This window comes from Empidonax traillii, unplaced genomic scaffold (genome assembly GCF_003031625.1).
Source record: "Empidonax traillii isolate 1590-97213 ecotype Southwest subspecies unplaced genomic scaffold, ASM303162v1 scaffold962:size224488, whole genome shotgun sequence".
Taxonomy (NCBI): domain Eukaryota; kingdom Metazoa; phylum Chordata; class Aves; order Passeriformes; family Tyrannidae; genus Empidonax; species Empidonax traillii.
In genome coordinates, this window is record NW_020956155.1 from 76,113 (window position 1) to 103,344 (window position 27,232).

A 27,232-nucleotide genomic window follows, 5' to 3' on the forward strand; every position below is an offset into this window, starting at 1 on the left:
GCCTCCTCGTCCCGGTTTTTCCCCAGCTGACTCCTGCTCTCCTTTGTCTTGGGGTGCCGCCAGGACGGGCTCTCACAGCCCAAGGATGCTCTGAACGGAGCAAAGCAGAGCACAACCATCCCCCCCTCCCATCCCTTTGTTTCCAGGCGTTTGCGAGCTCAGCTGGTTTGACGCGGCGTTTCGTGTGCCCAGGCAGATAAACCGACTACTCAGTGTCTTTTTTTTTTCTTTTTTTCTTTTTTTTTTTTTTTTTTTTTCTTTCTGTTCTGAGTTATTTCGGGTGATTTAGTTTGCAGGGAACACATCCCAGCTGCAGGCTGTGCCGGAGGGATGCGGCAGCTTCCTAGAACGGGGTGAATTCACCAGAAGTGTAAGTGGAACATCTCGTGGTTGTCCTCTGGTGTCCTCTTTGGGTGAGCAGAGCCATAAGTTCTCAGCACCACGCTAGAATCCGGGATCACCGGCCCTTTTCCTGGAGAACTTTGACCCCAGTTTGCATGACTGGGGCTTTGGGGATGGGGAGCACAGGGGAAGGTGAACAAAACCCAGGTCCAGGCTCAGCCCTGATGGCTGAAATCAGCCTTTAATTTTTTATCCTTCACTTGTACAAGTTTTAATATCATTATCGTTATTTTTTAGATTCCTACTGCAGTTTCATTTCCCTCAGGTGTCGGGTGTGATAGCGAAACCATCACCTGGATTTGTTTGAATGCTTTTTTTTTTTTTTATGGCAGGTGTACACAGAGCACTTTGAGCGTGTCAAACAGCCCCTGAGTAAATCAGGTTGTTTGCTCTATTACTTTATTCATACAGGTTCGATGCTCTGGCTGATGCATCTGAAGTGCTGTGCCATCTGGAGCAAAAATTAAATACTAATTTGGCCCCTGGCCTGGAAAAATAACAACCCTGTGCCCCGCTAATAACTGGCAGTGGAAGGTTAGAGCCCCTGACAGAAGAACTGCTTGGGGGCAGTGTGGAAGGAGCCCAAAATGGACTAATTGAGGTATTTAAAACATATTAAAAAAGGGAAAATAACGCTCCCAGCCCTGCGTGCCGGAAGCGGGCTGGAGGGATGATGTGATCCCGTTACCAAGTCACGGGGCTGATGCCCACAGGTGACATCCTGGTCCTGAGTGGGTGGTGGAGCTACTGGAGGTAGGTGTGGTGGTGATCTTCCTCATCTCCCAGCCTTGCTGCTGAAGGAAGCCCCCTCCACAACCTCCCAGAGCTCTGCTCCACCACCTGCTCAGCTCAGGCTTGTATATTTTTGTCCCCTGGTAAAAGTTTACACCAAGGCTGTTGCATCCCAAGGATGGATTCCTTCTCCTTTCCATCTGAGTTGGACATTCCAGGTCTGCTGGTTGGGTCGCTGGTGTTGCTGTTTGGTCAAAGGCTGTTTCAGATTTGGGGGGACAAGTTGTGCAGGTGGGTCAGCTGTGCTGGGACCTCTCGCTTGTGCAGCCAGGGCTCAGGTCCACTCAGCTCCAGGTGTGACTGGAGATACCTGTGATGGACCAGCCGTGAAGGATACCTTGGGCTCAGTGTGCTCTGGATGTTCTGGGGTCTGTCAGAGCTTCAAAGTGTGCCAAATGGAAATAAGAGGGTGACTGCTGGTTGCTGCCACTCTTCTTGGCCAGAGGGTGGTCCTGGCCATGTCCTGGGGGACAGGCAGAGATGGGGAGGAGGAGGAGGATTCCACAGCAAGAAAGTGGCAGAGCTGCTCCAGACTGAAACTGAACCAAGCCAGGAGATTCTACGCAAGAAGGACTGACTTCCAGCTGCTCTCCTGGACTAAATGATGTGTGGGATGATAGGACACCTGGCTTTGTTGAGAGGGCTTTTGTGCTTATGGACCATCTCTCCAGGTGTTTCCCCTTGGGTCACCCCTCCCAGCGACCTGCTGTCACCTCCACTTTGGCTGTGTGGCAGAAGATGTGTTGTGAGTGATTCATTCATAGCCATAAAACACCACATGGATGTGGAAGGGGTGGAGAGAGGCACGGCTGGTGTTCATCTCTTCCACTCCCCCTGTCACCACCTGGAACCTTCTGCCTTGGGATGACATGGCTGAGACGAGGTCCTTTCCCACTGAATCAGCACAGTAAACCCAAGCAACTCCATCCCTTGGGCCACGGCAGGAGGTGCAGGCCCTTCTGGTGGTCCTCAGCCACCTTGGAATATCGGTGTGGAAGCCTGGAGGGCGTTTCTTTGGGCCTTGAAGCTCCCCTGGTCTCGGTGGTGGTTGGTGTGGCCGAGCTGTGTTTGTTTATTTTTGTTTCCTGCAATCATTCCTCAGAAAGCCGAGTGTTGTTGACACGAGATAAGATCGACGGGCACAGACGAACCTCCCCTGTCCCTGTTGCCCTGGAACCGCTGAGAGTCGGGCTGGGAGTGGCCGTCCTGCCCGTGTCCCCACCCCGACTTGCTGACGGGGCGCTGAAGTGGCATCAGTGATGATGTGATATGGGGCTTATCTGCAAGTGAGCCCAGTCATCATCGCCTGAGCCTGGCAGGTGCCCTGGCTTGGGTGAGAAACGCCAGTGATCCCATGGAAAACGCGCTCCAGGAGAGGATCCAAACCCACGTGGCTTCACCACAGCCACAGGCAGCGGTGATCTCCTTCCTGACTTGAGGAATGGGAAAGCCTTGGCGTCTCCAGGGGCGGTGCATTGTTCCTCTGTGCCAGGACGCAGCAGGACCCACCAGGGATGGAGCTGCATTGATTTTGGATGCCTTTCCCTGCTGGAGCAATGATGTGGGCCATCCAAAGTGCTGTTTTTCTGCCTGTCTGGCACATTTAAACTCCACCAAAATGAAAACCAAACCCACGTCCTGCTCACAAGCGGATGCAGTGCCGGAGGGATGACAAGGGGAGACAAGAGGCCGGCCTGGCCTGGGTACTCCAAGAGTATTAAAAAGCCCCAACAGCAGTGCATGGATGGGCAGCAGGAGCTCGTGGACCAAATTAGCTGCAAGCAGCTGCCTCAGCGTAGCCGAAGGCTGACGGGTCTCAGGTTGCTCCAGTGCTGGAGCTAAAGCTGGATCTGCCAGCAGAAAAAGTGGAAGAGATGCTGAGAATCAGGAGGAGGAGCAAGGGCTGGGCTGTGGAAAGCCCAGGCAGGGAAGTCCTGCTTTTTTTGCTCCAGCTCTGGGACTGTGAATGTGAGAAGCAAGCAGGAATGACTTGTCTGGGTTTAGTTTGGCTTTTTTTTTTTTTTTTATTGTGTGTGGGTTTACATGACACCAGGGCTGCTGGCAACAGGTGGGATACCCCTGGCTGCAAGAGGGAAAAGGATCTTTGTGGTGGATAATCCTGTTTGAGATAGTGTACTAGCCAAGTCCTTTGGTCTCCCTTCTCCGTGGAGGGGGTGGATGGAGATCCATGTGCCAGCACAGGCACAAGGGTCATCGGCATGTTGGAAAACATGGAAGCGACCGAGAATGGTCACAGAGGAATGGGGACTCATCCCTCAAAAAGGTGTTGGGATTGATAACCCAGCTGAAGTGCATCTGCACCAATGCCCACAGCGTGGGCACCAACAGCAGGAGCTGGAAGCCACTGGGCATCAGGAAAGCTGTGACGTGGTTGCTGTCACAGAGACACGTGGCATTGACTCATACAGCTGGATTGCTGCAATGAATGGGGATAGACTTTCCATCATTTACCAGCTGCCCTAGCTGACTGGAAGTGAGTAGATGTGACACTCTGCCACAAGAAGGGCTGGAAGGAGGATTTGGGGAACTACAAGGCTGTCAGTCTGGTGACGGGAGCAGATCACCCTGAGCCATCATGTACAGGACAACCAGGGGATCAGGCACAGCCAGCCTGGGTTTGCACGGGCAGGTCCTGCCTGACCAACCTGATCTTCTATGACAAGGTGACCTGCTTGGTGGATGAGGGAGAGGCCGTGGGTGTGCCTGCCTGGACTTTGGTAAAGCCTTTGACGCCACTTCTTCATGGAAAGGGTTGTCCAGCCCTGGCACAGGCTGTCTGGGCCAGTGGTGAAGTCACCATCCCTGGAGGGGTTTAAAACCCGTGTGGACGTGACACTTGGGGACGTGGTTTAAGTGGTGGCCTTAGCAGCGCTGGGCTAGCAGTTGGGACTCGATGGCCTTAGAGGGCTTTTCCGACCTAAACGATTCCATGATTCTGTGATTTTATTATCCCCTCGGAGGATTAATCTCGCGGCTAATGCAGCTTTTCACTTGCAAAGCGCCTTAAGAGGAAACGGCGCCAGGAGAGCGTTTGGAGAGAGAAACTGAAAGTGCTGAGCAGCAGGCAGCTGCCCTCCCGTTCCCGCCGTGCCACTATCGCTCTCCCTGCCTGTGGAATAGCAGGGGTTTTCCCCAGCTTCTTGGCTCACAGGAGTATTTCAGGGGAAAATATAAGAGCTCCGTGCAGCTTTCCCAGGAGTGGGAGCAGGGGGTTTCCAGCTCTCCAGTCGGTCCGCTTGAATCCAGGAAGAGCAGCCTGGCAGGTAAGAAAGTGGGAGAAGCCGAATGTCCCATCCGAACTGGGATGGGAGGGAGCGGAGCGTCCCACCCGACGACTTCCAGCTCCAACAAATCCGCCCGGCCGTCCCTGCCTCCCTCCCACCGCGCTCTCGGAATTAAATCGCCGGCGTATCGTAAGGATCAAATTAAACTTCTCTCCACGCAGAGCTTTGTCTCGAGCAGGCAAATATTTCCGCGGCGCTTTAACGACTCTCGTTTTCCTATTGTTCCCTATAAAAACCCGTCGCCAGGCTGGGCTTCCCCCGGGGCGATTTCCTGGCTCAGTTCTAAACGCAGCTGCGGGTTTGGGGTTTTTCTTTCGCTTTTCAGCTGAGAAGTGCCGGATTAAGACCCGACATCTCTCTCTCTCTCTCTCTCTCTCTTGGTGTGTGAGATAAAAGGCGAGGCTTTTGGAGGCTGTGAGAGTGGTGGCCATCCAAAGTGGCGCGGGATTGCGCGGCGTTGGGTGGTTTTGTGGCGGAATAAACCGGGATGAGCTGGAGCCCGTCTGCTGGAAGCTCTCGTGGTTGGATGTCTGTCAGCTGAGCCCTTCACCGCGGCCTCGCTTGGCGTTCACACCAAAACACCCTCACCATCGTGCTGAGCGTTGTTTGGGGGCGGCACTTCGGGAGTAAGACCAGGAAAAGTGGATCATTTCCTCGTCTGCTGCTTTGCCGGGAGGCGGGGGTGGAGTTGTGTGCTTCTGACGGCTCTCGGGGCTTCCTCTTTGTATCCTCTTCCTCCCGTCTCCCGCAGCATCTTCCCCATTCAGCTGCCATTGATGCAGCAGGAGGAACGAGTCAGGGGGGTGATGGGAAAGGGCTGGGATATGTTGCAGCCAGGTGAGGGGGACGGAGCTGGAGACAAGCCTGGCATCAGGTGGTTTGTTCCAGCCTTGGATGCTAAAACTCTGAGCAGGAATATTGCTGGGAGTTTGGAACTGGGCTTCACGGGGATGGCAAGTGTTTTCCCAAAGCCAAGCAGGTATTGTCTGTGCCTAAGGACTAAAAGTTATATGGTACTCCATAAAAGTGGGCTGGAGAAGAGGGATTCTGCTGCTGTCCCATCAGGCACCTCCAAAAGGAGCGTTTCTAACACAAGGTGATGTGATTGAGTCCTGGTTTACACTGAGGATGGAACTTGAATCTCTTTAGGTTTCTTTTTTGGATGGAATTTAAAAGAGGAAAGAAGGAAGCGCTAACAAAAGTTTAGTTTCTTTCTTAGAAAAACATCTCTTTTGTAACAAGAGTGGCTTTTCCTCATCAGGATCCCCTGAATCCTTTCTGCCTCCTTTAGGTTTGATTTATCTCTGCTATTGATGTTCTAAACCAGAACATCCAACTTAGGAGCAAACCGCGCTTGGTCTCAACACCCAGGGTGCACGTTGCCTGCTTCATCTTCTAAATCAATTAATTTATTCTTTAGTATTATGAATTATTCATTGTGAGGGTAGCAGCAGATCCCAGACTATTTCCATGAGGATGTTGTGTTATATTTTCCTGCCTTATGAACCTGAGACCTTTCTGCAAAGCCATGCAGATGGATGCTGCTGCCAGGCTGGGCACAACTTAGGTTTTGTGCGAAATACCCACTTTGCTGCTCAGAAATTTGCCCTCTTTTTTTCCTTATCATTAAAATAATGTTTTCCTAAGCCAGAGCAGAACAAGTCAGGACTTTGTGGTGGAGTTTTTTTACGCTGGAGCATCATTCCCATAAGATTGGACCTCAAAGATGTGTCACGATGCCCTGGCAGGTTGTTTGTCGGGATGGGATCCTTCCTTTAGGCTGCTCTGGATGGGCTGACCAGGCTTGCCTTGGATGCCCACATCACTCCAGACAACCCTCAGTGACGCTGTGCTGGAAATTCCCCTCTTCCACCCCAAAACCAGCCCCGATTTCTCCATGAGGCCTTGCTGTGTGGCAGGCTGCTCTCTGCTTTTGTTTACATCTGGCGGAAAACTTCTTAAATTTCCTGGCAAGGGAGTAATTCTAATCCCTTTCAATGAGATCAACGGATTAGTGTCTCAGATGCTTATAAAATTGTGAGGATTAGCCGAGCCTCCCCCCGTTTTCTTTCTACGCCACGTAACATCATCGCCGCGTTTCGGGAGGGGGATCTCTCTGCTGTTACCAGGAGCTCAACCGATTTCTGGGAGCCTTTGCGAATCAAAACGCTTAAACCCCAATGTCTTCATCCTCTCCCTCGCTCCCTCTGGATTTTTTTGCAATATTAGGGTGTTTTTCTCTTTTCTTCCAGCATCCCTGGCACCGAACTGCGGTAGCCACTCGGCAGATACGTTGGGTTTGCGTGGCTTGGCTGCGTTGAGGCGCCCGTGCGGGTAAGTTGGGAGCTGAGCCCGAAGCTTTCCTTGGTTAGAGACTTGCAAAATCACATCTCGAGAGGAGCAGATCCCCCGAAACGATGCTCTTTCATGAGGTTGCCCCTTATTTCAAAGGATTCGGGCTTTTGTGGTCCATCCCCGGAGGGGAACGGCGCTTCTGGGCCGACGGGATGCTCTCACCCCGGCTTTTGGGAGCGACGGGAGCGGGGATGAAACTCCACACACCCAACATTCCTGCATCCTCTTAATTACAACCTGGGCTTTCATTAGGAGTGATCCCTAAGCAGCTGGAAAGGAGGGAGGGTTTGGTTCAAACCCTGTTGCTCCGTGCCTTTCCCCGCAGGGTGTTTTTTCAACGCCGTTTCTGCCGGGTCGGTGGCTGCGCGGTCGCTTGACCCGTGTGAGCAAAGTGATCCCGAGCTGCCGAGTGGTGGGAGCTCCGAGCCAGGAATTCCTGGCCCCGGCCCAGTATAGTTTCAGAGGCGAGCTTTTAAATATATACAAAGACAAGCTCATAATTTCCACTCTACTAATGAGGCCACGGCGCTTTCATTGAAATGTGCCAATAGCTGCCGCGGTGGTATTTTAGCAGCCTTGTACTGTGAATCCAAATGTGATTTAACATGGCAGCCCCCACAGAGCAGAGGAAAACTGGCTTCTCCCGCTGAATTTCAATGATGCTGCTTGGCAGCGCTTCCCGAAAATCCCCTTGGTGGTGGGACCTTCCCTTGTGTTTCGTCTCAACGTGGCTTTTCCCCTTGGTGAAGATGGGCAAGGGTAGGAAAGACGTATAATGATGTTTCAGAAAGGTAAAGTCTTTAAGTCAAGACTGGGCTTAAAAGATGTGTGGCTGGTTGGTTGGTGCAAGATTTAATAACCAGGCTGGCAGGAAATATCATTAGATCATAGTAAAAACCTGAACGTGAGGGCTCCCAGACATCATGTTCTCTCTTGACCTTTAAAAAGCCACTTGAAGCCGCCAGCCTGCTCGTTGCTAAGCCCCCTCTTTAGTGCCACTCATATATTTTCCCTTCTAGGAGACGATTCAGTGCCTGGGAATTTGTGGAGATCTAACATTAAACTCTTACACGCCTGAAATTCCCACTGGTGGATTTTTTTATCTTTGTAGCTTTGAAGCTGTTTGGAAAATATTTAGCGGGGTTTGTTCAGTCGGCTGCAAGAAAAAGGTAAATTTTGAGTAACTTCCTCAGAAGCTGTTTGTTTTCCTTTTTGATTTTTAAACATCAGCAGCACACCTGTAAACTGGTGTTTTGCTTATTGAGGGTTCAATTTATGAGGACTCGTGTAAGAAGCATCGTCCTTGGGCAAAGGAGGGGTGGGAGGAGGTGATGCTGAAAATTCACACCTGGCTGCCCATCACCTCCTGGTTACACTCCCCAGGGTGTGGCTGTGCCTGGATTTTGGAATCATGGAATTGTTTGGCTTGGAAGGGACCTTAAAGACTACCCAGTGCCACCCCCTGCCAAGGGACACCTTCCACCAGCCCAGGTTGCTCCAAGGCCCGCCCAACTCGGTCTTGAACACTTCCAGGGATGGGGCAGCCACAGCTTCTCTGGGCACCCTGTGCCAGTGCTTCACTAAGGTCCCTTGACTTTATGCATCCCACTAAGGTCAGGCCACAATTTTGGGAGAACAGGGAAGAAGAACAATATCCCGTGGCATCACCCTCAGTGCTGAGACTCTGACGGAGGAGGAGATGCACGTGTTGCGTTTGTGAGTGTTTTTCTCCAAGCAGCTCACTTGACTGTGCAAGTCGGGCAGTGGAAAAGTTCCGTTTTACACTTCCAGCTAAATTTTGAGGGGTTTGCCATCCTTGCACCCACCTTTCTGGTGCCGCTCCCATGGAACTGAAGCAGTTTGTGTCCTGTGCCTGTGGCTTCCAGGAGGTTTCTTTCAGCTGTCTCGGTCTTTCAGCTGGACTCTATAAAGTGTTGCAAAACCTTCCCATTCTCTGTTAGCACTGTGGAAGGAATGATAAAAAAAAAATACTCCCCTAAATCCCAGTACTTGGATTAAAACCAGGGAAGGATAGGCTGACTGTGCAGCTCATTTTTTGGAAGTATTAGGAAAAATTGCCAATGGCAGTGACGTGGCATTAGTGTGAATTCCCAGCAGGCTGAGGGTTGGGGTGGTTTAGGTTTTCCCAAAGGCTTTTTCAGGCTCTCAGCATTATGAAATACAAAGTGGCTGGATCAGTGTGTTGGGTTTTGGGGAATGGCTGCTCCGTGGGATTTGTTTAGTGACTTTTTCCCGGTATCCAGTCACCAATTTTGTCACTCTCCTGCATCCAGCTCCTTCTTCTCCTTAGTTTTTACCGCAAATATAAACGGGGCAATTAAAAAGGGTCTGTGGAGAGCGTTCCTGAGGACTCAAATCCGGGATCTGGGAGCAGACGGCAGCAGCATAAAGAGGAATTCTTCCCTCTCTGGCCTCATGCTGCTTTTCCACCACAAGGCTTTACAGCCATCTGGATCCCCTTTCAGATTATGCCCTCCCCCTCCCAAAAATCCATAACCTAGCAACCTTATTTAGTGTAAACGAGAGCATTATGCCTTCCTGCTTCCAAATTTGTGCTTGGCTCCTCCGACTGCCTTTATGGGATGGCTGCTGTGATCCCATGGCCAGCACAGGGTGCCGGTCTCCAGCAGGATTTTGTAGGATTATTGAGTCCTGAGTGTTGCACTTATTATTATTATTCTCCATTAAAGGGGCTTAGAAAACAGAGTGGGGGAAAGGGTTTCAGGAAGTTGTTTAGTCCATCTGCTTCTTGATATGAAAGAGTGGAGAGGGCAAGTTGCTCTTTGGCTCCGTGGAAAGCGATTGGCTTTGGTTCAGCCTTGAAGACTTGATCAAAGTGGGACTTTTTTTTTTTTTCTTCCAGATGTGATATTTTGGGAGTCCCTATTGCTTCCCCCCAGCTCTGTGTCATCACCCAGGAATTTTCGAATTCCCTGGAGCGTTTTACACCAATTTCTCTGCTCTGACCCTTCAGCTGCGTAGGCTGAGCGTTTCTCATGGAGTTTCCAGTTTGCTTTCCCCAAGGATCCTTTTAATTGGGGAAAACTGCAAACCAGGAAAAGCAGCCACAAATGAAGGTGGAAGATTATTCCCACCAAGTGAAGCAACAGGGACAAGGGAGCCTGCAAGGTGTGGCCTGAGGCTGCCCACCCCCATGGTGATGTCTGTGCTCTCGTTATTCTGTTTGGGCTAAAACGCACCCAAATTTAATAACATGTGCGATATTAAATTTTTTTTAAGCATGGGATCCCATTACCCTCAGTCCTTACAGGGAACCAGGGGCTGCTGCTTTCTCTTTCACCCTGTGAGCACAAGCAGGGCTTGGGGGCAGGAGGAGCCAGCGGCACATCCTTTCCCACCCCACTTTGGGGAGGAAGAGGGAGCTCAGCAGGTCGTGACATTTTGGAGCTGCGTGCCGGGGAAAAAGGGGGGGAAAAAAGTAATTACAGATCCCCGGGCCAAAGGGGAAAAATTCCTCCAGTGTTATTTCATCTCTGAGCAGCAGGCTGAGCCGTCCTGGGGCAGCCTGTGTGTGCCCTTCCCAACAAGGAGCTGCTGCCTCCGCTTCACACCCTCCTGAGAAGGGACTTCCAGCTCCCATTTCTGATGGGAGCCTGAGCAGGGCTGTCCTCCAAACTCTGCTTCCCCCTCCTCCAGACAGGATTAAAAAGTGCCATTGACTTTTATTTTTTTTCTCTGTTTATTTTTGCCTGTTTTCCCGGAACTTGCAAAATCAGCCCCGAGCAAACCCTCTGGTTTACTTTTCCAGCGGCGCTGGGAGGGAACTTGACTTTACATTGGGTGATGGGGGCTGCAGCTGCCCCATGTCTGCACGTTCCTCTGCCAATGGCAGCAAAAAACAGTTTCCCATTTAAAGGTTCTCTTCAGTCTTAAGGTTCTGGGATTGTTTGTGTGTTAAACTGCCTGGAATCAAAAGCACTTGCTGGAAATTGCAGTGGTACCAGTTGAGCCGCCGGGTGTTTCTTTCCTTAGAAAGACTTCCCTGTTCTTTTCCAGTGGCTGATTGCTTTGGCACATTGTCACATCACTCTGTGTCCCCTGCCCAAAGGCAGTGGAGAGGGTTAAGGTTTTGTGTTTGGTGTCGGCCAGCCAGGGAACGTAGCCAGGAAAGTTCCTGATTCCCGTTCAAAAAAAGCATCGGATCCGCTCTTGGGGAGAAGGAAGGGATCAAAGGTCCGAAGCGCTTCATGGCTAGAGGTCAGTTTGCTTTCTTGGTCGTCCAGGCACACAACAAAAACCCACCAGCACCCCCCAAACCTGCACACGGCCGAAATGGGTGAAACAAACTGGGTTTTGTTCCATTTGACACCCAAAAATCGTTTCTGTTGCCGCTGGTGGTGCTGCATCGCCCTATCTGAGCTTTGCTGGATGTCTGTACGACTCTGCCTGTGATGTGAGGGACGTGTTGGGATGCTCTTCCTTCCCAGCACATTGATCCCACTAATCAGTAATGCTGCCAAGCCCTGTGCCATCGCTCACGCTCCTCCTCCACTCGCTGCCAGGTTTTTGGAATGAAGGATGTGGGTCAGGTTGGATGCGCTGGGTGCAGCACCATCCCCACGGCAGCATCGTAGCTGTATAAAATCACAGCATGCCAAGAGTTTTTGCTTCCCCCCCCCCTTAATCCTGTTGTGCCCTGGTTTGTGACAGCAAAGGCCATGGCTCCTGGCTGGAACACTGAGATTTCCCCTCACTCCATCCCGGGAAAAGGCAGTGTAGCCGTGTGGCACCTCTGGGGCGACAGCGGTGCTAGTTCGGGGCTGGCTCTGCAGCTGCCTGTGATTTTCCCATCGCTGCTGATCCCGGCGCTGGACCAGCTCCAGAGATGGAGCTGAAGGAAATTCCTTCCAGCTGCTTGAGGTCAGGGCTTCGCTTTGCTTTTGGGGTTCGCGAGGGGGATTTTTTTTTTCGCCTGCGAGTTAAACGCGGGTGACTCCGGTCGTTCCTTCTTAACACCTGGAAAAGTCCTTTTCTTTTAAATATTATCCCGTTTCTCATAGCCAATAAGTAACCTTCCTGTTGTGGAATTATTCCATGGAAGAATACCCCGCTTCGCAGCGCAACTTGGGCTGTTTCAGAAAGGTCTTGTCAGCTGCTCCCAGTTTAACTTTCAACCGAGTTAATAACGCTTTTGGTTAAACCTGTCTGAAACACGTTGCGAAACGCCTTTGAAACTCGAGACGCCGTTCACACCCGCTTGAAATCTTTCCCATCGATAAAATGTTTCAACTTGGAGTTTGGCCATGGCTTAGCATTTGCTTTTCCCCGAGATTCGTGATTTCAGACCTGCCTGCGTCTGGCTCTGCTGTGTTTTTAACGCTCAGTGTTTCCTGGAGATGGGTTGGCCTCGCCAGCCTGGCCGATGGGATGCTGCTCAGACCAACAGCTCCATCCAGTTTCCCCAGTTAATGGCTGAGGAGATCCAGTCTGAGTTTGCTTTGAATCCCCGCAGAGGAAGTTGTTTTTCTTGTAAACGTAACTTAAATCCTTCTAAAAATGGGGTTTTATTCACAACAGCAGAGGCAGAAGCCACCCCTCCACCCTGTGCATGGGCTGTATTTAGGTATGATGATGCACAGCACTTGCCTGGCCCCTTTGTGCGCTGACGTTGTAAATAAATAATAATAAAACTTCTAAAAAGAGGACAGGCAGCTCCTTTTAATAAGTAAAACCCCGAGAAGGTGCACACAGTTCAAATCCATGTGGCGAAGCAGCAGGAAAGCAAAAATCTGTGGCTTTCAACCCATGGGTGATGCTCATGGCATCACCTGCTGTGGCATCCCTGGTGTCACCACCCCACCCCCCCCCACTCAGGGATTCTGCCTCGCTCCCCTCCTCCCTGCCTCGGTGTCTCTCCCCGTGAGAAGATAATTGCCTGCCTCATTAATCCCTCTTCGATGTCCGAGGAACGCTCTGGGTGAGAGGTTGGCCCCGCGCATTAAATGCTCGCTCTGGCTCTAATGGGGATTAATTTGGCGACGTGGCTTCTGGAGGTTTGCCTTTAACAGCCCAAGGTGTAATCAAAGGGCAGCGACGCTGGCGAGCTTGGGCTGACCTGTAACACTCCCTTCCTGGCTGCTCGATAGCCCATTAACCACAGCCTGGCTTTTAATTAAAGCCCGGTTTTGTCCTCGTTGAAGGAACTCGGACGTGCTTGGCCCCACGTGGCTGAGTCACTGGAGGGTGGAAGGACGGAGACGTGGAGCTCAGGTTGTTCTGCCTTGTGGCGTTGCCACCTCTGGCTCTCTCATCCCAGCATACTTGTTCCCTGCTCTCTGCATCCCAGCACACTTGTTCCTTGCTATAGAATCACAGAATCATGGAACAGTTTGAGTTGGAGGGGACTGTTAAAGGCTGTCTTGTTTCAACGCCCAGCCATGGGCAGGGACACCCTCCACCATCCCAGGTTGCTCCAAGCCCTGTCCAGCCTGGGCTTGAACACTTCCAGGGATGGGACAGCTTCTCTGGGAAGCCTCTGCCAGTACCCCTTTCCTATGTGCAGCTCATGCTCCCCATTGTGGGGGATGCAGGGACCTCCTTGGGGGCCGTGGGTGCCCCACAAGCATCATCTCCCCGCTCTGAGATTCCTTGGCCATGGAGAGAGCAACAGGGAGGCTTTTGTTCTGCACCAGAAACTTCTCATCCTTCTTTATGCCTCCTTTTTTATTTCTTTTGGCTGCTCTCTCGCAAATCTGAAGCAGATTAAAATACAGTTCCTCCCCACCCCACCCGCCCCCCCCTTAAAAAAACCCAACTCCAAAGCTTGGCTGCTTGGAATCATCAGATTTCACTGGAGTCTTTTAAAGTTAACAGTTTCCTGGATCCTGGGCAGGATAACTTGATTTTCCCCCCTCTAACCTCCGTGTTTTTTGCTGTAACATTTCTCAGCTGTTGCAGCAAGAGGGAGGGAGGACCAGGGCAGCTCCAATGTGGAGAAGGTTATTCCAGATGGGGGTTGGATGAGTCTGGTGTGGGACTCACTGGACTTGCACCGTAGGGGACTGAAGGGTTGTCCTGGGAGGCCAAGCCCGCACGGCATGGCCAGCAGGTAGGTCATGGCTGCATCGGTGATGCCCTTTTGGGACGAAATATTTGGGAAGTGGTTCCATTGGAAGGAGAGAGTAGGATGCTGGGAGCGGGTTGGAGCTCTGTTTCTGCTGAGTGTTTATTTGCCGAGGGCTGTGATGGTTTTGGGGTCTGGTGCAAGAGCGGCACAGCGGCACAGCTACACGCAACCATCAGGAATTTTTTGGGCTTCATGGGATTTGCTGCCCTGAATGCAGCCTGGATCCTCCTCACCCACCGCCTCTGCCATGGAATCTCCTGGTGGAATTGCTGAGCCAAAACCCTGGCTCTGGTCAGAAGAGCATCGCAAGTTAAAGGAGCTGTCAAGGAAAGAAAAATTACAGTCCTGCGCTGGTTGGTTTTGTTGCCTCTTCTCCAAGAGTGGTCTCTCCTTCCTTGCAAAGAAACCATCCAGAGCTTTCCCAGATGGAAGACGTTTCTCCGGGGTGGTTGGTTGGGGAGCTGGTGGCGGCCAACCTTGGCCAACGCCGGTGATCATCAGCACGAGCCCCGGGGCGAGGTGGGGCAGCCAGAGCCTCGTCCCGCAGCCCACACATCCTCGTGCCGCGAGCGTGACCGAAGGGGAGTCCCTGAACCGTCTAAAAACCCCTTTGACCCAGGAAACAGAGCGGGGCCGAGAACCAAACCCAGCCCCGCTCCGTGATGCTGAGCTGCGCATTAACTCCGCCGGAGCCGGGAACAAAGGTTTTGGGGGCTGGTTTGGGCTTTTTTTTTTTTTTTTTTTTTTTTTTTTTTTTTTTTTTTTTTTTTTTTTTTTTTTTTTTTTTTTTTTTTTTTTTTTTTTTTTTTTTTTTTTTTTTTTTTTTTAATTTATTTGCAAAGCAAACCAGCTCAGCTGAGCGGAACAAGCGTCGGTGGAGGAGCGGGAGCTGCCGGGTGGTTGCTGGGCTATAAAATCCCATCCCCACCGGCGCTGGCGGGGGGATGTGCCGGCTCCCCGAGCTCTTGCGGCGTTTCCACGTTGGCCGGGAGAGGTTCTGAACATGCGTGTTGGTCTCCGGAGGCTTTAATCAAATCCAGGCTCTACCAGAAATCGCCTCGAAACTTCCAGCGAGCCGAGGAAACTGAAAGCAGCCGGAGCAAGGAGGCTCTCGGGAGGGTGTTCGGTGCCGGCGGGAATGCTGCCTGTGGTGAGGGGATAGAGCCGGTGGGGCAGCCGGGATGAAAGGTGAGTCTGCTCCCCGGAGCGTATGATGGGAAGACAGAGGAAAGCCCAAAGGGTTCAGCAAAAAAAAAGGGACCTCAAGGGGAAAAAGAGATTCAGGAGCGAGGATGCTGCTTGAAGGGACATTTCAGAGGACACTTTGGGTCCGGAGCGTCGCTCCCCGGCACATTTGGGTTCGTATCCCGTGTTTTCCCCGTTGCCTTCTCGCCCCGTGCAGAACGAGGAGCTGTGCAGTTGCTGCGCTGTCGAAAACTCCCCGCTCCAGGGGAGGGTTTTGTTATCCCTCGGTGATTTTATTTTGGCAAACAGCGTTCAGACTGCAGGTACTTTCCTTGCTTGTTGCCAAACTTCATCGCGCGCCGCGTCCAGCCCTCTCCCGTGGGCAGGAGGGAAAACAAGGTGTATTTTGTAACTTCCTTTCCTGAGCTGGGGGCGGGGGAACTCTTGTGCCCGGCCAGCGACGGTTGGGCTCGTCCGATGGCGAGCGGCTCGGAGAGCGATGGAAAGATAAGGAATAATAAATAAGTGCAATTAAAATCCTGGGGGAGGGAGGAGTGGGGTGGGGTGGGGGATGGTGGTGGAGGTGATACACCGGAGTCGTTATCCCAGGCAGCTGCCCGGGGTTTAACCGGGGCTCTCCGAGGGGAGGGAGGTTCTGGTCACGCGTCCCAGACGTGGGACGTGACCGGCCGAAATCGCCGCGCCTTCCTCCTGCCCGCCGGTGCCTCGGGGTTTTCCTGGGGAAGGGGAGGGGTCGTGCTGGGGAGTTTAGGCTGAGACCTGCAAAAATGCTCTTAAAAACCACCAAACGCGGATCTCACACAGGGAGACAAACAAAGCCTCCTTTACAAGCTCCGCAGTCTCCCTGGGATTTCTCTCTCGGCGGTGCTGCTGTATGGCCTGGCAATGTCCCTGTCCTCTCCCTTCTGCTGGAGATGCACTGGATGCTGGGCCCTCAGTGGGTTTGGAGGGGGGATTCTAAGGAATGATGAATCAGTCTCGGAAACTGCTGGAGGGGAAAGGAAGGAAATACCGCCTTGCTCCAGGGCTTTCTGGCTGCTTTCAGTGCTTTTACCCAGTTACTGAGGGGCTTGAGGGACACTAGGGCTGCTTGGATGCAATTCCCAGCCATCCATCTGATGCAGCGTTTAACTGGAAGGGTGACGTGTGTAAGGAAAATAGCCGGAGGAGAAGCTCTCAGCGGGAGAGGGAAAATCCCGGCCCTGGCTGATCCAGCCCTGCTTTGCTTTCAGGTTTACCAAGCTGGGGACTCAGTTTTGGGAGGAGTGAGAAGTCATCTCCTTCCCCCTCCACCTCCCCTTAGAGGGACTGCTGGTCTCCAGAGTGCATCCTGAAAGAGCCTCACATCCACGTGTTTTTCTCCCTGTCTCCACAGCCTACCCATGAGCTCGGACTTCCAGCATTACAGTTTCAGGATGCCGAACATCGGGTTCCAGAACCTTCCTCTCAACATATACATCGTGGTTTTCGGCACGGCCATCTTCGTCTTCATCCTCAGTCTGCTCTTCTGTTGCTACTTGATCCGGTAAGGGGAGGTTGTAAGGGAGTGTCCCCCCTGGTTCTGAGCCTGCCACTGATCCCTCTCCGTCCCAAAAAGAGGGTGGCACCATCTTTATCTCTCCACAAACCTGACAAGGCAGCCAGATTATCCACTTAAAAAACCAGGGGATACACGTCTGCTCAAACAGGCATGGAATCAAAAGGCCTGGGAAGGGATGTTTTACGGTCCCTGCTCTCTGCTTAATGTTTCAACACGTTCGCCTCTGTAATGAGTAACTCGTGTCCCGCGTGCTTAAGGAATGTTTAATACCTGCTCCGTTGGTTATTGGACACAAATTGCTCCTTCAACAGCGCAGTTTGGGGATTAATGATGCAGAGTTGATGTGTTAATCTGAGCGATGGGGAGCGGGACAGGAGGGCCAAAGGTTGTTCCAGTTTGGGGCTTATTTTAATTGTTTTATGGGCCACTGGGGAGATCGTTGGGCTGCTAACTGAGAGGAGACACGAGAGCCAAGTGGGGAAAAGTGCAGTGCCTGGGAGTTGAGGTGGTGATGGGGGCGAGGCGAGCTGAGAACCCGGGATGGTGGGGCTGGCTGCACCTCTCCCTGTGGCTGGGAGCAGAGGGCACCACTGCCAGCAGTGGCAGCCAAAATCCTGTGTGCCCACAGCTCTCCTCTCCAGCTTTTCCATCTCCCTTCCCACCCCTCTGGCTTTTCAGCTGGCCCCAGCTCCCTGCTTGTCACACATCCATTGCATCCCCTCCCTCTGTCCCAACAAGACAGATTCCCAGTCTCTCCTTGCACCACGGAGCCTGCTCACAGCAGCCATTCCCGCCAGGTTTTCTATCCAGAGGGTGCTAAAAACATTTTGCCCCGCTTTTGTAGACCTGGGAAGCGAGATTTCCATGTCACCTTCTAAATACTTGATAATTTGCACCCATTTCCAGCTCTGTACGAAGCAAAACCTGATAAAACATGCAGATGAGCCCCAAGCCAGGTTTACCCAGGGGTGATTCGGGCTTCATGGGCATCATATCTTAATTTTTTCCCCCACAATTATGCACAAGAAAAGGATGTTTTAAGGTGCAGCACATCTGTCCATCCTGGTAGACAAGGTGCTCGATGTTAACAAGGTCTGTGCTGGGTTTTGCATCCAGTGCTTGCATTTTAACCGGGGCACCAGTTGGAGGGGATGCAAAATAAATAAATAAAAAAAAAAAAAAACACCAGACCAAAGGTGTTCAGGGGGCTCAGGGACGTGTTTTGCTCAGGTTAGAGCTTGAATCCATACGGCTCGCTCGGAAAATGAAGCGGCGTTCTGGGCTCTGAGAGAGTATTTTTCCTGAGCACCAGGTCTCGCTGGGTGTGTTCTGCCCCAAAGAAGGAATAACAAGGAGTAATGTCTGGAAGGTCAAGCCAGAAAATCTTTAAATTTAGAAGTTGGAGGCGTGTTGTAAGAGAGAGAGGGTGAGTAACCGGTGGAAGGAGCCAGCAAGGAAGTGGCAAGTCCTGCGTCTCTTCACATCTTTAAATCAAGACCGAGGACCTTTCTGGACGAGACGTTTTGGCTCCTGTTCCTGAGGTGCTATTTAGCGACCCATGATAGATGGGAGGCCGGATTAGATCATCCAGCGATCCCTTTATAGCCTGAAACTCTATAAGAGACTCTACAAATGGCTCTTCAGACCTCCTCCCTCAGCTCTCCTATTGGCAAAACAGAACCAAAAACAGGATCCTGCAGCCCCTGTTTTGGAGGGTTGTGCCGTGCCGGGGTTTTTAGCTGTGCCAGTGTCCCAGGAGCGTCCACCTCCACGGAAGCTGCTGTGTAATCACAGCTTGTGGGGGGATAAAAAACGAGCTGTGGTGGGGTTTGGGGAGCCTCGTAGGTGGAGAGCAGCAGGATGAGGGCCACCCACCTGCAAGGGCAGAGAGACCAACCCAGGCAGAGGGCCAGGATGGTCCCCTCAGGAGCTCCAGGGCTCCACTTGTATCCAGAGGGGTTATTTGCAGGTAACAGCACCCCCGTAGGTGCAGAGTCAACACAGCCCATCCCCTCCCTCTCCCTCCTTTCCCTCCTTTTCCTCCTTTCCACATCTGCAAATATTTGGCAAATACCAAGTGAGGCTCGAGACGCCACCGTGGTTCTCATGGCCTGCTGTGGATCAGAGCATCCCGTGCAGCTCTCCTCTGCATCCATGGAAAAGCCAGTGTCTGGTGTATTCACCCCAAATCCAGAGCTGAGGCCTTAAATAGAGGATGTGCCAGGGGAGGAGAGAACACGGGCTGTGCTTCACAGCTGTGTCAGTACAGAACACGCTGCCAGCTCCAAAGGGAGGAAAAGTGGCATTTTTAATTAATTGGATTGGCTCAAAAAAGGGCCCGAGAGGGATTTCAGCACAAAACCCAGCAAAGATCATCGTTACCTGTGCACTGTCCTGGTGAATCTCGAGCTCTTCTGCTGCTGCAAACCACTCAGGTCAAACTCGGGTCCCTCAGAGGCTGGCTGCCTCTGCTTGGAAAAAACAGAGATAAAAAAGGGAAGAACAAGGAAATTGCATTTTGCAGGTGGCTGGTTGTGTCTGATCTCTGCTGAATTAATGAAAGTGATAAAATCGTGTTGCCTTCGGTCCCATAAAACCCAGTCCAGAAGGATACTGAGCCGAGCAGTGCCACACTCACCCTGGGTGAAGACTGCAGCATCCTCTCTCCATGCTTTCTGCAGGATCAGCCCAGGCCAGGGCAGCTCGAAGTCTCCAGGAGGTGCAGGGAATGCAGCCCCTAAAAAGCTTGTTTTTTATGGGGCTGTTTCCTTCTGCATTGAGACCTGCCAGGATCCAACACTGCTGTTGGGTTTTGTGTCTAGGGAAGGGAGCTGAGGAAGGGGCTGGAGCAGCAGGAGCGGCTGAGGGAGCTGGGGGGGCTCAGCCTGGAGAAAAGGAGGCTCAGGGGGGACCTTCTGGCTCTGCAATCCCTGACAGGAGGGGGGAGCCGGGGGGGGTCGGGCTCTGCTCCCAGAGAACAGGGACAGGAGGAGAGGGAACGGCCTCCAGCTGTGCCAGGGGAGGTTTGGGTTGGATATTGGGAAAATTCCTTCCTGGAAAGGACTGTCCATTCCTGGCACAGCTGCCCAGGGCAGCGGTGGAGTCCCCATCCCTGGAGGGATTTAAAAGCGGGAAGACATCCCGAAGCCCGGGAGAGGCGGATATTAAGTTCGGAGCTGAGTGACAGCGCACACGCTCCGCAGCCACGAGCTGTGTGGTCCCTTATCTCGGGCAGACATCTGCCAGGAATTCCTGTGGAGTCACAGCGCTTGACACGAGATGGATGGAGCCCTGGGCCTGCCAGGATCCGGGGTCTCCTTACGACAGCTGCACCGGGCCCGACCAGCATCCATCTGGCTCTGGATCCTGGCTTTGAAAGGGAAGTGCGGAGGAGCAGGCAGAGCTCGCACGCTCCGGCACCAGATGGGCTCGTGCTGCTCCCCATAACCTCCAGGGAGGGATATTTTGGGAAAAATTCCCTGCCTAGCTCAGCACCAGCCCGTGGCATCGCAGCACCTGTGCTCGCAGCGCGGGGCTGCACAGATCCGGGGCCAGGTGGCTCCTTCTTCCCCACTGCTGGTCCAGACACTCCGGTGGCTTCGGCTCACCGAATCCTCGGTGGCCAAGGACCCGTCAGACGGATGTTTCTTCCCGTTCCGGGAGAGTTCTCCCGCTGTATGTGGTCTCCAGCCGCACGCCGGGCCTCTCTCCATCTGTGTTTCATAACCGCTTTCCCAGCCACCGGATCCCTGCGGATTGGGCCGGTTTCATCCTGTTTGCTCTATTGTTCCTGCATCTTCTGCTCATGTTTCTGCTCGGGGTCACTGGCAGAGGGATGCGACCCCAGCCTCCTCCTCCTCCTCCTCCTCTTGCCTGCTGCAGTGTTTTCCATGATTCTGAAGGAAGGTTCCTGCCAGGCAGCACTGTTGGAGCAGGAGGAATGGCTCCCCATAATATTTGGGACTCAGGAGCCAGTTTTCTGCATCTCTCTCTGCAGCATTAAGGTGTGTTTTCGCCCATTCCTCAGCTTTTAAGGCCCACATTTTGAAGGGGAGGGGGGAATCTGAGCATAAGGATGCATTTTTCCATCCTGTTTTTATAACTCCCCCACTGCAGCGCAGCAGGATTGGAAAACCCCCATGAGCTCAGCCAGGGGTTTGAGACAGCCCCCAGAATAATATTTTCAGAGAAATTAAATTCCAGACAAGGGGGTTTCCCCCTGAATTCACACACAGGGCTGGCTGGGGAAAATACTCCTACAGCTCTCCAAGCCCTGCAGCCACACACTGACTCCTTATGGAAAGTCCTTGGCCAGCTCTTTAGCTTAGATGTCTTCCCTCCTGAGCTTTCAGAGCACTTCACTAAGAGCCAGGTCTGGTAATGAGAGGCAATATTAGTTATTTTTTATTTTAAATGTATTTATTTTAGGATCATAATGGGCTTCTCCAGCCAGTGGATGCCTGTGGAGCGCTCCCCTGGGCTGTGGAAAACAGGCTGCTCTTGCTTCTGGCTCTGGAGAGGGAGGGGATGGAACCACACCAGCCATTCCTGCTGCCACCAGCTGGACTTCCCACTGCAGCAGGTGTCCTTGGAATAGGCTCATCCCATTCATCTCCACCCCTTGATTTGCTCCAGGAGTGGATGTTGTTCACTTGATCATAGAATTGAAAGTAGCGCTGAGTTTGAGGAACCCAACGTTGCCCAAGCAGCAGGATGGTGGGAAACCCTGGGGCAGGGAGGTCTCCTTCCCCATCCTTGCTGGAGTGGGAGTGGAGCTTTCCTCAGCTCTGAGTCCCCATCATTTGGAAAACAGTGCTCTGTCCAGTCTAGGAATTGCTGGCAGCAGAAGTGGTTGTAAACTCGGGGGTAATTTGTGACAGCTTGTGATTTACTCATCAGCTTTTACTAATCCTAACGGTGTGGGTGATGTCTGCCTGTCCTCAAAAGAGGAACAGGGGAACAGCTGTGTGCTTTGGGATGGAGACATTCCCTTCCCAGCCACAGGGAAAGCTGAATGTTTCTTAAACACGTTGTTTCATGTGGCCATTCTCAGTTCTGAAAGGAAAAATTAATTAAAAAAGATGTATTAGATCTGGAAAGGAGGGAAGGGAAACGTTTGAGGTGTTACAGTAATCCTGTTTTCTTTGCCTGCCTTCATGTTTCTCCCTGATTTCTTTGCAGGCTCAGGCACCAGGCACACAAAGAGCTTTACGCCTACAAACAGGTGAGATGACCCTCGGGAAGTTTTCCTCTCCTCCCCTTCATGCCTAGTGCCAAATTCACATTGGAGCAGCCACTCCATCGGGTTTCCTTGTGCTGATCCTCTCCTTGGGAGGTTTTTGGCCCTGGAAGAGCAGTTGTACCAATCTCTGTCCCTGGTGATTTAATTGTTCCCTACCAGCTGGGCCCCTCAGGACCATCCCTCGCCTGCTCATCTGCAGGTCTCCAGGTTCTCTGCCAAGCAACAGGAACATCCCCAGCCACCAAACCGTGCTTTGTGGGGTCTGAATCTGCTCCCAAACCCACAGGACCCTCCCAGGGAACAGTTCCATGTCCCCTTGGCAATCCCAGCTCTTCCCTGCACACACCCACACTCCCCAGTTAAAATAAACAGGGCTCAGAGGTGGGTGTCAAGTTGCTGCTTCCACGTCCTGTGTTGTCCAGGGTTTATGGGATTTTTCTGCCTCTGATCCGTTGTTCAAGCAGGAAGCTGGGTGGGGTCAGGGCGATAACAAACCGTTGTCCTGGATTTATGGCCCTCTCCAGGTGTTCAGCCTGGATAGAGTGAGAATGAAGCAACAGGTATATCCATGAGGGGCACGTGGCAGAGCGTGGGAGCCCAGAGGAGGGTTAAATTTGGGAAGACGCCTCCTGGATTTGGTCCTTGTGTTCGTGGTTATGTCTGTGCCAGCACTGCCTTCTTCCTGTCCCTGCTCAGGGGTGAAGGCCCCACACACTCCCTGGCTGTGCCAGGTTTACTGGGGGGGGTTCCCAGTTCTGCTGGGACACTCAGCTGCGTCTCTTTGTGGAGGTTTTTCCTGGGAATGCTCACAGCAGCAGTTCTGTCCTGACCCCAGCACTTTGTCTTGCAGGTTATACTCAAGGAGAAGGTGAAGGAGCTGAACCTCCACGAGGTGAGCACATCCTGGGCCGCAAAGGCTCCCTCACCCTCCTCTTCCTCACACTGGGGAGGGGGCAAATCCTCAAATTTAACTTCCTTGGGAGCAGAGCACACAGCCAGGTGTGCTTTGGAAAGGGGGAAGGCACCTCTGCAAAGGCCTGGATTAAACCATCTCCCTCCTCTTGGCTCCCCTCGAGCATTTGCCGCCCCGTTATTATTATTATTTATTGCCTTATTATTACGGCAGCGATAAGGAGCTGTGGATAAGGGGAGGCCAAGGAAAGCTGGGCCTTGGATAAACAGTGTCCCTGGGCGGGGACGTCCCCTCCGGAGCTTGACGATATCCAGCGCAGCTCTGGGCAGGGAAAACTGGAGTCCCGGATAAACACCCTCGCCCAGCCCCCGGGAGAGGCAGATCCACCTCTCCCCCCACCTGCCCCGTGAGGTCTGAAACACCTCCCTTGTTCTCCATGAGCTTCCAGGCCTTTGGGGGCCGAGTGTCCCTATTTACAGCCCGTTCTTCCCGCTGGAGTTGAGCTGGAATGTGCTCGAATCCCGCACGAAACACGGGCTGGGTTTATTTATTCCCCCCAAAGACAGCAGAAATGCCCACCCACGTCCCCGGGCACGAGGCCACTCATCCGCTCAGTGCCAGCCCCAGTTGTTTGTAAGCCACTATTTATTTTATTTTAATTCCCTGGGCAGAGCCCATCCCACGTTGTATCCTCACCCTCCGCTCCCCGCAGCCAGGGGGTAAATCCCAAGGGCCCTGGGGTTCCGAGCAGTCCCCGCTGGAGGCTCCTATTTCGGATCCTCTCCCTGCAGTCGACCTGCAGTGGGTTTTGTTGGTTTTTTTTTTGTCGGCACAGGGACTTCAAAGCACTTCCCGGGGTGAGAAACGGGTTGTAGGAGGGGTTTGGGAATGTGCCAGAGTCGGGAACGGCGGCGGTCCCGCTCCGTCCCTCCTCCACCTCTGCTCCCAGCTCTCCGCAGCTCTCCCAGCTTTTGGGGAGGACGAGGGAACGGGATAGAGCAGCTCAGCCTCTTCCCTGGGGTTTGGGAAAGGATGCAAGGCTTTTGCTCCAAAATATCCCTTTTTGGGCATTTGGATCCTGGCATTTACAAGAAAGTGTTTCTGGAGAGCAGAGCCACGGGGTGGGAATTTTCCAACATGATGGGGCGGCTGCCCGGAGCCCTGGGGAGGGGAAAGCGCCCGCCCAGCCCTTCCCCCTGTCCCTGGGTTTGGTTTTCCCCTTTTTCTGTCCTTCTGCCTCTCCCAGGCCCCGGGGGAGCTCGGGATGTGTGTGTTCCTTGGGGGATGGTCCCGGCAGCTGCGCCTGCCCCTTGTTGTGGACTGACAGAGATCCCGGACCGAGGGGGCTGGGAAAACCAGCCAGGAATACCCCAAATCACCAGGAATATCCACAATGAGTCAGGACTAAGCGGGGAAGGAGTCTTTGGCTGAGTCTTTTGCCTGCTGGGAAAACAGCCACCAGCTTTCCCAGCCCTGGGATAGATGCACCTTCTACCTTTTCCTGTTCCTGGAGTTATCCCTGTGGATGCAGCTCAGACCCAGGGACAGCAGCAGTGTGGATCCATCCCCCTGCACCCTAAAAGCTCCTGACACATCAAACACATCCCAGCTTCCTGGCTGTTGCTCTGGGAAGGCTCCGGGGTCCCTTCGGCTGGGAAAAGGAGAGCCAAGGCCCAAGGCTCAGGCAGGGCAGTGAAATTTGGGAAGGTTTTAGGGAGGATTTCACCCTGCTGATGTTGCTTCCCGACCACTGACCTTCCCTCTGCATCCCAACCCTTCCAGATCTGTGCCGTGTGCCTGGAGGAGTTCAAGCCCAAGGACGAGCTGGGGATCTGTCCCTGCAAACATGCCTTCCACAGGAAGTAAGTGTGGGCACTGGGATTGGGGGGGGGGATCCCGGCCTGGGGCCTCCTGGTGCTGCTGCTGCTCCTCCCCGGGGGCTCTTCCCACCCCCATTCCAGGGGCAGGAATTTCAGCCCTTTATTGAATGGATTAGAGCACGTGGAGCAGCGAAAATCCGATCAAAAGCTGGCAAAAGTGCTTCACATATATATATTTTTTATATATATATGTATATATAGAGAGAGATATACACACTTGACATGTTCCAAGCTCTTCATATCCCTTGGGTGTGTGTATTTACATCGATAAAATTTATATAAATTTATAAAATAGATCCCCAGGGATCTGCAGGGACCATTTGGGCACTGTTCCAAGCTCTGGGGGTCACCTTGTAGGTTGCCCTTGTGCCCTTGTTGGCCTTGGCGGTCCTCATGGATCCCTTCCAACTCAGCCTGTAATTCCATGAAAAATGTAAATAGATATATTTTATATGTGTGTGGTTTATATAAAGCAAAATCATTGCATTATATATAGTATATGTAATATGCTAAATATAATATATACTATATGTTTATATATATATAATATAGATATATATAATAATTTTATATACTACATTTTTATATTTATACATGTGTTTTATGTTATTTTTATTCATCTTTTATATTATTATGCATATCTTATATGTTTTGTATATTTCTATATGTATATGTTATATATTATATAATTATATATATAATAAAATATATAACATATGCAATAGTATTATAGTATATATAATTACTTACATATTTTATATTTTCATTAATTTATCTATACATTGTATATGTATATGTATTATATACATAACTTATGTATAATTTCCATGTATATTTATATAGACATCTTTAGTGTATATATTTTATTTTTCATACGTGTTTAAGTTTTTATATCTATTTTATAAACATAAATATAAACTTTATATATATTTGTATATATATATAAAACCTATCTACACAAAATCCGTGCATTTACACACGCACATGCAAAAAAACTCCAATAAAATATAAAGACACCCAAAAATAAATTAAATTAATTAGTTAAATAAAATAAATTAAATTAAATGAATTAAAAGTTGGGGGCAGCAGCAAAGCTCCAGAGGGAGGGGTCAGTGGGTTTCAGGGGGGGTTTTTTGCAGCCCCCCATTAATGCCCGGTGTGTCCCCACTATTCCAGGTGTGTCCCCCCCTATTCCCGGTGTCCCCACTAACGCCGGTGTCCCCCATGTCCCGCAGGTGCCTCATCAAGTGGCTGGAGGTGCGGAAGGTGTGCCCGCTGTGTAACATGCCGGTGCTGCAGCTGGCACAGCTCCACGGGAAGCCGGACCCCGGCCCCCCGCAGGGCCCCCTGCCCGGGGCCCAGAACATCGTATAGTGCCCGCCGGGGCCGGGCCGGGGCCGGGGCCACTCCCGCCCGCGCCGCTCGGACACAGCCAAAGCGCCGGGGACGCAGCCGGGGAGCCCCGAATCCCCACGGATGAAGGGCCTGCCGCTCGAGCCCGGGCTCGGTTCCTCTGCCGGGGCCAGGAGTGGGGGCTCGGGATCCTCAGCACCACATCCTTCTTCCAGCACATCCCTTCTCCGGGAAGCAGCGCGGTGGCACCTGGAACGCCCCCCCCCCAAGCCCCCGGTGCCTCCCGCGCCCACCCACGGCGCCCCAAACGCAGCGGGGACCCTCGAGCACCACGGCCGGTTCCTGCTCCCTCCTCTTCGCCTTTGGTTCCTTTGCCTTTGCCATTCCCACCAGGAAATGGAGCCTGGCCCCGGGATCGTGCTGTGGTTGGGTGCCCCCTGGGCGCCGGCAGCGGGTGGGGCTGTGTGGGGTCTCCTGGGTTTGGACTCCCCACCCACCCTGCCCTGCCTGGGGGTGGTTGTCCCCCTCCTTGGCTACCTCAGGAGTCCCTGGAATGGGCACCATCCTGGTGTCACCCATCAGCATTGAGAGCCATGGCGTGGAGGGGGCAGGCAACAATCCTGGCTTTTGGGATCATCCCATCGCTTCCAGCCTGGCCCTGGGGGTGTCTGGGCAGCCCCCCGAACCCACCATCAGCGTGGGGGGGAGCTGGGCCACCCCCTCTCCTCTCCAGCCACAGATCTGGGTGTCCCCAGCCATCCTCACAACTCGTATTCCCTGGATTTTGGGTAGGGGGGGCGTCAGTATTACACGGCAGTGGCTTTCCCGGGTGCAGGGCTGGGGGAGCGCCGGGTGCCGTCCCCCCATCCCCTAAATTCCTCCCAGGACTGTTTATGGAGCGTGGAGCCTCATAGACGTGTTTGTACACTACGGATTCTGCAGCAGAATATTTTTTAAAACATTCGCTGTTTTGGTTTTTGGTTTTGTTTTTGTTTTTTTTTTTTTCCTCTTGTTTGTTCGGTTTTTTTGTAAGCTCTATTTTTGTATATTTAATTGCTATTTGGAAATTCTAATAATGCGTCTTTTTTGCTAATCACACTCTTCTTAAGGAAAGGAAACAAAAAGAAAAAAAAAAC

General features: G+C 52.3%; 1 protein-coding gene across 6 annotated transcripts; it reads left to right on the top strand.

Moving 5' to 3' along the window:
• The first annotated feature begins 285 nt into the window (after positions 1–285).
• On the top strand, positions 286–27,232 carry RNF24 (ring finger protein 24). 6 transcript variants are annotated; one of them, XM_027903463.1, is made up of 8 exons: positions 286–370; positions 6,752–6,833; positions 13,785–13,944; positions 16,544–16,693; positions 21,890–21,932; positions 22,801–22,842; positions 24,646–24,725; positions 25,979–27,232. In XM_027903463.1, the coding sequence occupies exons 3-8, from the start codon at positions 13,856–13,858 to the stop codon at positions 26,115–26,117; spliced, it is 543 nt and encodes a 180-aa protein (XP_027759264.1). In that variant the 5' UTR covers positions 286–370; positions 6,752–6,833; positions 13,785–13,855; the 3' UTR covers positions 26,118–27,232. The 6 variants fall into 6 exon arrangements, with proteins under 6 accessions (XP_027759264.1, XP_027759265.1, XP_027759267.1 ...); XM_027903464.1 differs by lacking the exon at positions 13,785–13,944; XM_027903469.1 differs by lacking the exons at positions 286–370; positions 13,785–13,944 and adding an exon at positions 4,245–4,478.